Consider the following 13,461-nt stretch of genomic DNA (forward strand, 5'->3'; position numbering starts at 1 on the left):
CTTTCTTCATCTGCAGCTGCAGTGACAAAAAAAAAAAAAAAACGCTATACAGAGGATCTGCCCCCAAGTTATTTAATGAGTGACTCCTGGAGGGAATGATGGATCTGAGGTGTAGCCATGAGTCCTGCCTGACCGGCCAGGCCAGACATAAAGGACTTGGCCCTAAACCCTATTTTTACAGTAGACAAACTGCATTTGTAATTCTTTTCCAGCCACTTTCTTCCACTTTTTAACTTTTTCCAGAAGCTTTTTTCTGTGGTTGGATCAGATTTCCATTAATTCATTTATATAGAAAGTTCTATCAAATGTCTCATCAGAGACATCAGAGTCCTGCCCTACCCAAGACCAAAACAAACACATCAGACAGGGTTTCAAGCTTTTAGTTGCCAAAGATAAAAGTTCCACACAGCCTGAGATTAAAAGCTCTGAGAAAGCCCAAGGAAGGGACACCATCACAGTATCAGCATCCAGCAGAGGAGTGGGATCCCTAGAAGGTCCAGGGATGGTTGTGCAGGGAGAGCTCAGGATGATGCACAGCGTGTCCAGACCAGTGGTGACAGCAGGAAAGTCCCATTGCCCCCGACAATGAGGGGGAACAACTTCATCCTGTTCCACTGGTGAGATTTTGAATCCAAGTTTTACTTGTGGGCAGCATCTCCAGCAGAACCTGAGCTGCTTCCATAGCCAGACCAGTAAGCTGGGCTTGTAGAAGACCACTCTCCTCCTGGCTGGGATTCCTCAGTCTCATCTCTGCAGCTGGGTGTCCCGTATTCACAGGTCCCTCCTCCATAACAACTGTCCCCTCTGGAACAAACCCAACCTCCTTCCCCCCCACTGCCAGGGCTGCAAGTGCCAGCAGAGCTCGATCCCCAAACTCCAGAGGAGCTTCCTCCTTCTCCTCCAGAGATTGATCCTCTCCTGCCTGAGCTTCCTCCTCCATACCCTGAACCTCCACCATACCCAGAGACTCCTCCATATCCTGACCCTCCTCCGTACCCTGAGCCTCCTTCTCCTCCACCAATGCAGCCACCAGTACCATAACTGGATCCACCATAGCCTGAGCTTCCTCCTCCTTCCCCACCACCAGAGATGGAGCCTCTCCTGCCAGAGCCACCTCCTCCATACCCTGAGCCTCCTTCTCCTCCACCAATGCACCCACCACTACCATAGCTGGATCCTCCATGACCTGAACTTCCTCCACCTCCAGACATGGAGCCTCTCCTACCAGAGCCACTCCAGCTTCCGGAGCTCATTCCCCCACTGTGGGGGCTGCAGCTGCCAGAGCCTGATCCATATCCACCAGAGCTGTGACCACCTCCGGAGATGGAGCCTCTCCTGCCTGAGCTCCCTCCATGCCCAGAGCTGATTCCTCCTCCTGAACTGCTCCCACCGCTGCCAGAGCCCGATCCCAACCCTCCAGAGCTGTGACCACCTCCAGACATGGAGCCTCTCCTGCCTGAGCTTCCTACTCCTCCATACCCTGAGCCCCCTTCTCCTCCACCAATGCAGCCACCACTGCCATAGCTGGATCCACCATAGCCTGAGCTTCCTCCTTCCCCACCACCAGACACGGAGCCTCTCCTGCCAGAGCCACCTCCATATCCTGAGCTCCCTCCATACCCTGAGCCTCCTTCTCCTCCACCAATGCACCCACCACTGCCATAACTGGATCCTCCATGACTGGAGCTTCCTCCTTCTCCAGATATGGAGCCTCTCCTGCCAGAACTGCTCCAGCCTCCAGAGCTCATTCCCCCACTGTGGGGGCTGCAGCTGCCAGAGCCTGATCCATATCCACCAGAGCTGTGACCACCTCCAGACATGGAGCCTCTCCTGCCAGATCCACCTCCATATCCTGAGCTCCCTCCATACCCTGAACCTCCTTCTCCTCCACCAATGCACCCACCACTTCCATAACTGGATCCTCCATGACCGGAGCTTACTCCTTCTCCAGATATGGAGCCTCTCCTGCCAGAGCCACTCCATGTTCCAGAGCTCATTCCCCCACTGTGGGGACTGCAGCTGTCACTGCCAGAGCCTGATCCGTACCCACCAGAGCTGTGACCACCTCCGGAGATGGAGCCTCTCCTGCCTGAGCTTCCTCCTCCATATCCTGAGCCTCCTTCTCCCCCACAGATGGACCCACCACTACCATAGCTGGATCCTCCATGACCTGAACTTCCTCCACCTCCAGACATGGAGCCTCTCCTACCAGAACTGCTCCAACCTCCAGAGCTCATTCCCCCACTGTGGGGGCTGCAGCTGCCCCTGCCAGAGCCTGATCCATATCCACCAGAGCTGTGACCACCTCCAGACATGGAGCCTCTCCTACCAGAGCCACCTCCATATCCTGAGCTCCCTCCATACCCTGAACCTCCTTCTCCTCCACCAATGCACCCACCACTTCCATAACTGGATCCTCCATGACCGGAGCTCCCTCCTTCTCCTGACATGGAGCCTCTCCTGCCAGAGCTGCTCCAGCCTCCAGAGCTCATTCCTCCACTGTGGGGGCTGCAGCTGCCAGAGCCTGATCCATATCCACCAGAGCTGTGACCACCTCCAGACATGGAGCCTCTCCTGCCTGAGCTTCCTCCATACCCAGAGCCCCCTTCTCCTCCACCAATGCACCCTGAGCTTGATCCGCCGCTTCCTGAGCTTCCTCCATACCCAGAGCTGATTCCTCCTCCCGAACTGCTCCCACCGCTGCCAGAACCCAATCCCAACCCTCCAGAGCTGTGACCACCTCCGGAGATGGAGCCTCTCCTGCCTGAGCTTCCTACTCCTCCATACCCTGAGCCTCCTTCTCCTCCACCAATGCAGCCACCACTGCCATAGCTGGATCCACCATAGCCTGAGCTTCCTCCTTCCCCACCACCAGACATGGAGCCTCTCCTGCCAGAGCTTCCTCCTCCATACCCTGAGCTCCCTCCATACCCTGAACCTCCTTCTCCTCCACCAATGCACCCACCACTTCCATAACTGGATCCTCCATGACCGGAGCTTCCTCCTTCTCCAGACATGGAGCCTCTCCTGCCAGAACCACTCCATGTTCCAGAGGTCATTCCCCCACTGTGGGGGCTGCAGCTGCCACTGCCAGAGCCTGATCCGTACCCACCAGAGCTGTGACCACCTCCGGAGATGGAGCCTCTCCTGCCTGAGCTTCCTCCATACCCTGAGCCTCCTTCTCCTCCACCAATGCAGCCACCAGTGCCATAACTGGATCCACCATAGCCTGAGCTTCCTCCTCCTTCCCCACCACCAGAGATGGAGCCTCTCCTGCCAGAGCTTCCTCCTCCATACCCTGAGCCTCCTTCTCCCCCACAGATGGACCCACCACTGCCATAACTGGATCCTCCATGACCTGAACTTCCTCCTTCTCCAGACATGGAGCCTCTCCTGCCAGAACTGCTCCAGCCTCCAGAGCTCATTCCCCCACTGTGGGGGCTGCAGCTGCCAGAGCCTGATCCGTACCCACCAGAGCTGTGACCACCTCCAGACATGGAGCCTCTCCTGCCTGAGCTTCCTCCATACCCAGAGCCCCCTTCTCCTCCACCAATGCACCCTGAGCTTGATCCGCCGCTGCCTGAGCTTCCTCCATACCCAGAGCTGATTCCTCCTCCTGAACTGTTCCCACTGCTGCCAGAGCCCGATCCCAACCCTCCCGAGCTTCCTCCACCTCCAGACATGGAGCCTCTCCTACCAGAGCCACTCCATGTTCCGGAGCTCATTCCCCCACTGTGGGGGCTGCAGCTTCCAGAGCCTGATCCATATCCACCAGAGCTGTGACCACCTCCAGAGATGGAGCCTCTCCTGCCTGAGCTCCCTCCATACCCTGAGCCCCCTTCTCCTCCACCAATGCAGCCACCACTGCCATAGCTGGATCCACCATAGCCTGAGCTTCCTCCTCCTTCCCCACCTCCAGACATGGAGCCTCTCCTGCCAGAGCCACTCCAGCTTCCGGAGCTCATCCCTCCACTGTGGGCACTGCAGCTGCCACTGCCAGACCCAGATCTGTGACCACCAGAGCTCTGGCCACCTCCAGACATGGAACCTCCACTGCTAGAGCTTCCTTGTCCTCCACCTCCAGACATGGAGCCTCTCCTGCCACAGCTGCTCCCACCTCCAGAGCTCATCCCCCCACTGTGGGGGCTGCATCTGCCACTGCCAGAGCCAGATCCGTGACCACCAGAGCTCTGGCCACCTCCAGACATGGAGCCTCTCCTGCCACAGCTGCTCCCACCCCCTGAGCTCATCCCCCCACTTTGGGAGCTGCATCTGCTGCTACTGGAGCCAGATCCGTGACCACCAGAGCTCTGGCCACCTCCAGACATGGAGCCTCCACTGCTAGAGCTTCCTTGTCCTCCACCTCCAGACATGGAGCCTCTCCTGCCACAGCTGCTCCCACCTCCTGAGCTCATCCCCCCACTTTGGGGGCTGCACCTCCCAGAGCTGGACCCCCATCCTCCAGCAGTCTGGCCACCTCCAGACATGGAACCTCCACTGCTAGAGCTTCCTTGCCCTCCACCTCCAGACATGGAGCCTCCCCTACCAGAGCTGCTCCCTCCTCCAGAGCTCATCCCCCCACTTTGGGGGCTGCATCTGCCACTGCCAGAGCCAGATATGTGACCACCAGAGCTCTGGCCACCTCCAGACATGGAACCTCTCCTGCCAGAACTGCTACCACCTCCAGAGCTCATGCCTCCACTTTGGGAGCTGCATCTGCTGCTACTGGAGCCAGATCCCTGACCACCGGAGCTCTGCCCACCTCCGGACATGGAACCACAACTGCCAGAACTTCCTCCTCCTCCAGATCCTGAGCCTTTTCCTCCTCCGGACATGGAACCACCACCACCAGAGCTGGATCCCCACCCTCCGGAGCTGCTGCCTCCCTTGGACATGGAACCTCCACCACCTGAACTTCCTCCTCCACCACAGATGGAGCCTCCACTGCCTGAGCTTCCTCCACCTCCACAGATGGAGCCTCCACTGCCTGAACTTCCTCCTCCAGATCCTGAGCCTTTTCCACCTCCAGACATGGAACCACCACCACCAGAGCTGGATCCCCACCCTCCGGAGCTGCTGCCTCCCTTGGACATGGAACCTCCACTGCCTGAACTTCCTCCTCCAGATCCTGAGCCTTTTCCACCTCCAGACATGGAACCACCACCACCAGAGCTGGATCCCCACCCTCCGGAGCTGCTGCCTCCCTTGGACAGGGAACCTCCACTGCCTGAGCTTCCTCCACCTCCACAGATGGAGCCTCCACTGCCAGAACTTCCTCCTCCTCCAGATCCTGAGCCTTTTCCACCTCCAGACATGGAACCACCACCACCAGAGCTGGATCCCCACCCTCCAGAGCTACTGCCACCCTTGGACATGGAACCTCCACCACCTGAACTTCCTCCTCCACCACAGATGGAGCCTCCACTGCCTGAGCTTCCTCCTCCTCCAGATCCTGAGCCTTTTCCACCTCCAGACATGGACCCACCACCACCAGAGCTGGATCCCCACCCTCCGGAGCTGCTCCCTCCCTTGGACATGGAACCTCCACTGCCTGAGCTTCCTCCACCTCCACAGATGGAGCCTCCACTGCCAGAACTTCCTCCTCCTCCAGATCCTGAGCCTTTTCCTCCTCCGGACATGGAACCACCCCCACCAGAGCTGGATCCCCACCCTCCAGAGCTGCTGCCACCCTTGGACATGGAGCCACCACCACCAGAGCTGGATCCCCACCCTCCAGAGCTGCTGCCTCCCTTGGACATGGAACCTCCACTGCCTGAGCTTCCTCCTCCACATCCTGAGCCTTTTCCTCCTCCGGACATGGAACCACCACCCCCACCAGAGCTGGACCCCCACCCTCCGGAGCTGCTGCCACCCTTGGACATGGAGCCACCACCACCAGAGCTGGACCCCCACCCTCCAGAGCTGCTGCCTCCCTTGGACATGGAGCCTCCACTGCCAGAACTTCCTCCACCTCCACAGATGGAGCCTCCACTGCCAGAACTTCCTCCTCCAGATCCTGAGCCTTTTCCTCCTCCTGACATGGAACCACCACCACCAGAGCTGGATCCCCACCCTCCGGAGCTGCTGCCACCCTTGGACATGGACCCACCACCACCAGAGCTGGATCCCCACCCTCCGGAGCTGGAGCCTCCCTTGGACATGGAGCCTCCACTGCCTGAGCTTCTCCCTCCTCCAGATCCTGAGCCTTTTCCACCACCAGAGATGGAACCACCTCCACCTAAGCTGGATCCACCTCCTCCAGAGCTTCCACCTTTTCCTCCTCCAGTGACTGGCCCTTTCGTTCTGCTCCCACTGCTACCACCAGAACTCATTATCCCCTTCCCACTTTTTATGCCTCCAAAGACTCCAGAAGCTCTGGCATTGTGGTCAATGACACCTGCAAGAAATGGAAAATTACATTCAATTTATTCTTTTTACCCCAAAAAATTCTGAGCGGGGCTGATTTAAGCATCATCCTTCCTACCCAGGTGGTCATGGACTTGTCTTTGAAGGGGCCAACAAGAATCTCCCTTAGTAGACATCAACCTATGGAATATTTTCTCATTTTTCTGGGATTTTTAGCTTTTTTTTAAACATCATTTATGTCTTATTTCACCCATGAACACTCAGTGCAGCCTAGTCTTAACAAAGGCCAAGACTGTGTTTCTCTCTCCTTCAGCTTTCTCAATTTTCCCACAAATTTTAGTACTAGTTTTTATTTCCTTCCCTTCTGCCCTGCATCAAACAGACCTACAGGTTAAATGCAGTGATTCACATTTTCTCCAAATTTATTAGGAATTAGCCAATAATTCTAAAGCCACTTGTTACATTAATGTGTGTTCACCAACTCCCCTTTGAATCCTTTCCTGAATTAAGATGGGAACCGGGATAGTTTGTTCCAATGGTGTCAAGACCACAAAGTAGGAACAGTTTCCTATGAAAAGCCCCGAGAAAATCCTTTGGATACTCACATATCGTGGCCGGTGATCCTTCCTGGATCCTGTGGAGGAAAAGCGACATTGAGGTAAGGCAGCCAATAAAATCAGAATTAAAATTCAGGTTAGGCTTTATCAGTGATCTGCAGAAAGGCAATTCCTCCCAGGCCCAGTGCATCCCAGAGATCCCAGTGACAGATCCATCATGGACATGCTCCTTTGTCTGGGTGTTTCACCCAGGTTGGATTTTGCCCCCACCTGTTCTCCTCCTCCTCAAGGAGTGAGCGATACATGGCGATCTCAATGTCCAGGCCCAGCTTCACATTCAGGAGCTCCTGGTAATCACGGACAAGCTGAGAAAGGTCATCCTTGGCCTGTTGGAGGGCATTTTCCAGCTCCTCTAGCTTTTCCTGGCCATCCCTGACGGCCGAGCTCCCACGGTGCTCAGCATCTTTAATGGAGTCCTGGAGGCTGGAATTCTGCAGAAGGAACAAAGGGAACATGACCATGTCCCATCTGTGGGGAGGATTTTATAATAGAATCATGGAATATCCATTGTCAGGAGGGAACCACAGGAATCATCAAGTCCAACTCCTATCCCAGCACAGGAAAACCCCCAAATCCCACAATTTTCACACCCTCCTGGCATTCCTTGGAAATCAAAAGGCTTTTCTCAGTGACAGAACAGCAAAAATACATTGGACTGGGTAAATAAACACAATTAAACCCCATATAGGTCCCAAAAATCTAAATCTGCTTCAATTGGAAGAGAAGACTCCATCCCTAAGTTTGCCTCCAAACAACTGGCTGCTACATACTGCACTGAGATCCCATGGAAAAGGGGCTTAAGCCATTTAGTCCTGCTGGAAAGTATCAGCTTTACCCTTTTCCTTGCGATTTCAATCTCTGGTTGGAGTCTTTGGATGCGCCTGGCAAGTTCCTGGATTTCCTGGTGACTGTTCCTCAGCTGCTCTTGTTGACTCACCCACATGTTCTGCAGGTCCTGGTACTGATGGGGAGAGGACACAAGACATTTTTGGCTTCTTTTCCAATGAGGAGATTTGTGTTCCTGTTCCCCTGGTGTGCACTCACCCTGCCCCGGTACATGGCATCCACTTCAGCCGTGCTCCTGTGGGCTATCCCCTCGTATTCCCGCCTGACCTCCTCGATGATCCCATCCATGTTCAAGTCCCTGTGGTTGTCCATGGACAGAACAACATCAACGTTCCCAGCAACCGTTTGCAGCTGGGACAGCTCCTGCAGGGAAAACCAGATTAGGGATTTTACCAGTCCTTGTGGTCAGTCCAGGTCTTTATGAGGGAAAAAATGAGACCTTGTGGCCAATTTCCCACTGGAATTTCTCCACCTGCAGCCCCCAGGTACCACTGTACCCCCACCACTTGTAATTTGCAAGGTCTTCTAGCCTTTGGGACACACAAAAGGTCAAGGACAATTAATTCTCCAAGCCAAAAAATCCCACCCAAGCAAAATTTCTGGGAATCTCCAGAGGGTGTGTCCTTCAAGACCTGAGGGTAAGATTTGAATCACTCACAGCTTCATATAAACACCGGAGGAACTCCAGCTCCTGCCTCAGGATATCCGCTCGGATGTCAAACTCCATTTTTCCCATGTAGGCACTATCCAGTTCCTGTAAAAAACCCCAAAAATATTGTAATATATTTGTATGTTGTTGACCCAAATGCTCCACTGAAGCACAATTCTTGGGATATTTCCATAAAACCTTCATTCCTAGGATCAAATAGTGGCCTAGAGATCTCAGATTTCATTTGAAAAGCAAGAGGAACAAAGGGAAAGCATTTAAGATTAAAAAATTGGCTGGGAAATGAGTACTACAGCTGCAGCAATAAATCCGTTCCTGGGGAACATGAGAAATGGGAAAACACAATTTTTATTCATACTTCTAGTAAAAGGTTGCCTAAATTTTCTCTTCACAGATAGTTTTATTTTTCTAAGCCATCTACAGATATTATTTAAATTAACGACAATATTCCACCTGGATTGGGATTGAGTGAATAGGGAAAAAACAGCACTTTTTAGATATTTGTCCTACAAAGGACTGATTCATTCTACAGAGGAAATAATCCATCCTCAGTCTTGTTCTGGTTTTCATTTACTTTGGTTAAAATTAGACAAAGCTCAATAAAAACTTCAGCTTTTGAGAACCTTGGCAACCATCCAAATATGCTTTTATTTCCATGGCTTTGATTTGCTCAGGATCTCAGGTTAATTCACCTTTTTAAGCTCCACAAACTCCTCCTCCTTGGATGTGCGTTTGTTGATCTCATCCTCGAATCTGGGGGACAGAAGGAAGTAGATTATTATCTATTATCTATTATCTATTATCTATTATCTATTATCTATTATCTATTATCTATTATCTATTATTAATGAATGTATTTAATTAATCTATCCATTACCTTTAATTATTGATATTAATTGTTAAGTCAGGTGAACCAGTAAACAACAGAATCAACCAAACACTGAATGTGTTGAGTTTTCATTTTACTTTAATTGCAATTTCTGTCAAGTGCCAGAAATTTTCTCCTCTGCAAAAAGAGGCACTAAAACAGCCCAAAAAATGGGGTCAGTACAGATCACTTCTAAATTTAGTAATTCTGAACTAAACTTTCCATTTTTCAGAGCTGTGGGTGGACATAAATTATCTAAGCCAGAAAAGGTGACAACTCTTCCCAACTTGACTCCAAGCTCAGCTCTGTCCCTTCCCACCAGAGCCCCACGAGTGGAATCTTGGGTCACTCACTGCTAGAGGGGAGAAAGAAAAGGAAGAGTCTGGGAAGGAAAAAGGATGGGAGAGATCATCACAAACTTTGGTTTTCCTCTCATTTTTGGGAGTTCAACCCTTAGCAAACTCTTCCAGCATCAAAGTCAAGCCCCATAATGCACCTGAAGAAGAGCAGGGCTAAGAAACTCCAAAATCCTGCAGACGCAAAGCTGAGCTTTGCCATCCAAGGGCACAATGAGCATCACCTAGGAAAATCCTAGCACCTGTTTTCCCAGATTCGTGACTATTCACCTGTTTTTATAATCCTCAACAAGCTGGAGCATGTTGTAGGCCTCAGGATCCAGCTGCTCCTTCTGGCTCTGGAGCGTCTCGAGCTGCCGCTGCAGGTTGGAGATGTAGGCCTGGAAGAAGCTGTTGATGTTCCTGCTCTCCTCAGGGCCAGAGCTTTGCTGCTGCAGAAGTTCCCACTTGGCCAAGAGTGCTTGATTCTGCCGCTCCAGACACTGAACCTGAGAGGTGAAGCAGATCCAGAGGGGCTGCATGTCTCCAGAGGGCATCTCTGCCATGGAGACAGGCTGGGAGAGCTGGGGGTGCTCACCTCGAGAGGAGAAGGGAGAGAGACCCTGGAGCCCCTTCCAGTGCCTAAAGGGGCTCCAGGAGAGCTGGAGAGGGACTGGGGACAAGAGCCTGGGGAGAAAAGACAAAGGGGAACGGCTTCCCACTGCCAGAGGGCAGGGATAGATGCAATGTTGGGAAGAAATTCCTCCCAGAGAGGGTGGTGAGGCCCTGGAATGGATTTCCCAGAGGATGCTCCATTCCTGGAAGTGTCCAAGGCCAGGTTGGATGGGGCATGGAACAGAGGGGTCTACTAGAATGTGTTCCTGCTCATTGCAGGAATTGGATGAGCTTTAAGGTCTATCTCAACACAAATCACTCCACAGTTTCTATAATATTGACCAGGTGATAACCTGGACACCCAAAAGTTTAGGAGGGAAAGAAGAGTCACAGACATGCTAATTTTTCAGGACTATGGAATCTTAAACCTCCTCAGTGTAACCAACACGTCCTGTCCAGTGAAATAGGAAACCTGAAGTCTCCACATGTAAAAGAGAGAAGCAGAAAGAGAGACACCTCCCAGATACCACCAGGATGGAAGAGCTTTTGTGGTGGGTTTGAGTAGATGCAGAAGAGAAGACAAAACTGGAGAGATGGAAAGTAATGAAAAAGCTGAAGATGGACCACCTAGTAGAGGGCAGGGCTTCCAAACCAAGAAGTGATTTGTTTAATAATTCAGAGAAATTGAATTCACTTGCAATTTCTGGTAAGTACAAGCCCCTGCAAGAAAGGCACTAAAACTGCCTGTTCTTGCAAGGTTTGGCTTTGCTTGAGAAAAAAAATTATAACTCATCAAGATGTCCAAGTCCCTCACCCATTTTTTTTCTGCTGGCATCAACAACCTCCAGGCACCGGAATACAGGAATATATATTCCCAGAAACGCCTTTCCTCAAAAGAGGAGTGAGTCTATGTGCCGGTGACATCTCAGCAGTTTACTGTCCTGCCACAAAAGACAACTCCAAGATCTTTAGCCCAAGGCAAAAAGTGATTCACAGAGCAGGGACCCATTGTGAGCTTCACAGCAGCATTGGGAATTCAGCCAGTGCTGGGATTTTTTGGGGGAAGAAGATGGAACAGGAAGGTGTCCCCATGACTCACTCCTACTTTATACTTCCCCCTTTCCAGATAACAGCACAGAGACCAGGACTCACCTTCTCGATGAATGAAGCAAATTTGTTGTTGAGAGCTTTGATCTGCTCCCTCTCATCCGAGCACACTCGCTGGAACTCGGGGTCCACCTGGAGCCGTATTGGCCTCAGCAAGTTGGTGTCCACATGGACCTCCTCAATGCCTCGGAGAACTCCAGCCTGCCCCAGTCCCTGCCCAGCCCCTTGTACCCCTATGCCAAGGCCTCCTCCGAGTACCTCCCTGCCTGAACCTCCTCTGTAGGTGCCACCAAGCCCTGTTCCACCACTTTGAAAACCTCCCACAAAATATCCTCTTCCGCCAAAGCCCCTCTCAGGCTGTCTCCAGCCACCAAACCCAAGGCATCTCCCATATCTTACTCCTTCTCCTCCGTAGCCTCCATGAGTATAGACATTCCTGAACCCTCCAAGGTTGTGGAGGCTCCTGCTGCCATACCCATGCCCAAACCCTCCGAATCTCCCATCTCCACCACCCAAGGTCCCACAGTGAGCAGAAGAAGAACTGAAACTCCTGTCCCCATATCCAGAGAAATATCGTCTCATGGCAGCACTTCCAGGTGGGAGAGCTGATGTAGAAGGTGGTAAAACAGGAGGAGAAATGAGAATGAAGGATCCTCAGCTACTCCAGAGGAGTATGGAAGTTCTCCTTTATACGTTCTGGAGGAGCTCATCTCCATTCCGTAGTAATTAGCAGGTCTCTAATGTTGTTATTAGGTTTGGTTCATCAGGCAGCAATTAATGGCTGCCCAGAAAGGTCAGATAAACACCAGCACCAGTGGGGCAGTTGTGAAATTCCCCAAATCCTGCCTGACTCATGAGCTTTGCTGACAGATCTCCTTATCTCGTTAACCTCCATCCGTAATTACAGTTACCCCTGCTCATCCCCACAGCTCATTCTCTCCCATATTTCCCCACCTCTTTTGGTATTTCGAGGGGCACAAGACCTTCATTGTCCTTGGGGGCGTCTGACCCTTCACTGCATCACCAGGAGCACCTGCTGCACCCTTTGTTTCCCATTCCTGTCCTTCTGTCTTTCTCAGAATATCCCAGGAGCAACTTTTGCTTCTCACCGGGAGGATCCATCCCTCTCCCCATCTCTGTGCCAGACTCCACCTCTCCAGCACTCAGTGGCTATGGACATATGGAAAAGCATTTGGGAGCCAAACCCCACTGCTGGCAGCACCACTTGGAGGCTCCAGCCTGGGTTCATTTCTTGAAAAGTCAACAAGATGTGGTTCCTACAAAACTACCTCTGGAACCACATCCCCACGGGAAGAACCTCCTCTCTGACCCTTACATGACTTAAGGAGGAGCTGGACTTCACCTGGCAGGATTCTCTTCCTCCCAAAGGAAGTGGATGAAACCAGGCTGAGAATCCACTACACATAGAGGTTCTGTGGTCAGGGCTGTGCAATCCTGGCTCCATTTGGAAAGTGCCTCATAAACTCCCTAAATTAGGGGGTTGTAGCTGGAGGTTATTAAAACAGCTGGAATATCTCAAGGTGGACAAAACTTTGGATGCTCAGAGACTTTTCTCACCCAGAAACACAGTGTTTTCCAGGAAAACAGCTGAGAAATCCACTTTTCCCTACCAAAATCCCCTACCTCACCTTACACCAGGAAAAACCAAACTGGTATCTCAGATCTTCCTTCTGTGCTAATTTTGTAATTAAATTTTACTCATTATCAACATTTCCTGAAGAAATTCAACCATATTTCCAGCTGATTTCCCCCTTGTTATAAACTTGTATAAAAAATCTGACTTGGGTTGAGAATTCCGTCTCCTGCAGGAATTAATAACGATGAACATTAAAAAATGGTGCAATTAGCAGTATTTTAAAAGCAGGGGAGAGGGGAGGGAATGCCTGAAGGAGACTGGAAAGGTTGGAGCCAGGTGGGTCTGACTCTTCTCCCGGGTTATGAGGGACAGAATGAGAGGAAATGGCCTCAAATGGTGCCAGGTTTAGGTTGGAAATTGGGGGCAATTCCTTCCTGGAAAAG

At 51.9% G+C, this 13,461-nt stretch overlaps 2 protein-coding genes across 2 annotated transcripts; both read right to left on the reverse strand.

The window, feature by feature from the left end:
* Nucleotides 1-364: 364 nt before the first annotated feature.
* On the reverse strand, nt 365-5,849 carry LOC134413817 (fibroin heavy chain-like). The gene is made up of 2 exons (XM_063147861.1): nt 5,833-5,849; nt 365-5,646 (listed from the first exon to the last, which is right to left on the reverse strand). Exon 2 carries the CDS (start codon nt 5,637-5,639, stop codon nt 639-641), a length of 5,001 nt encoding a protein of 1,666 aa, XP_063003931.1. The 5' UTR covers nt 5,640-5,646; nt 5,833-5,849; the 3' UTR covers nt 365-638.
* A 231-nt stretch (nt 5,850-6,080) lies between these two features.
* LOC134413772 (keratin, type II cytoskeletal 1-like) lies at nt 6,081-12,100 on the reverse strand (the record flags this gene model as incomplete). Its single annotated transcript, XM_063147806.1, has 9 exons — nt 11,467-12,100; nt 9,991-10,208; nt 9,189-9,249; nt 8,488-8,583; nt 8,028-8,192; nt 7,819-7,944; nt 7,194-7,414; nt 6,972-7,000; nt 6,081-6,397 (listed from the first exon to the last, which is right to left on the reverse strand). Coding segments are annotated over exons 1-9 (1,770 nt in total), but the record flags the coding sequence as incomplete, so codon positions are not given.
* Between the last annotated feature and the right edge of the window lie 1,361 nt (nt 12,101-13,461).

The sequence above is a fragment of the Melospiza melodia genome, unplaced genomic scaffold (genome assembly GCF_035770615.1).
Source record: "Melospiza melodia melodia isolate bMelMel2 unplaced genomic scaffold, bMelMel2.pri scaffold_51, whole genome shotgun sequence".
In the NCBI taxonomy this organism is placed as follows: domain Eukaryota; kingdom Metazoa; phylum Chordata; class Aves; order Passeriformes; family Passerellidae; genus Melospiza; species Melospiza melodia.

Coding starts and splice junctions, on each gene's coding strand:
- LOC134413817 (XM_063147861.1), bottom strand. CDS start 5,639: ATGTCCGGAGGAGGAAAAGGCTCAGGATCTGGAGGAGGAGGAAGTTCT.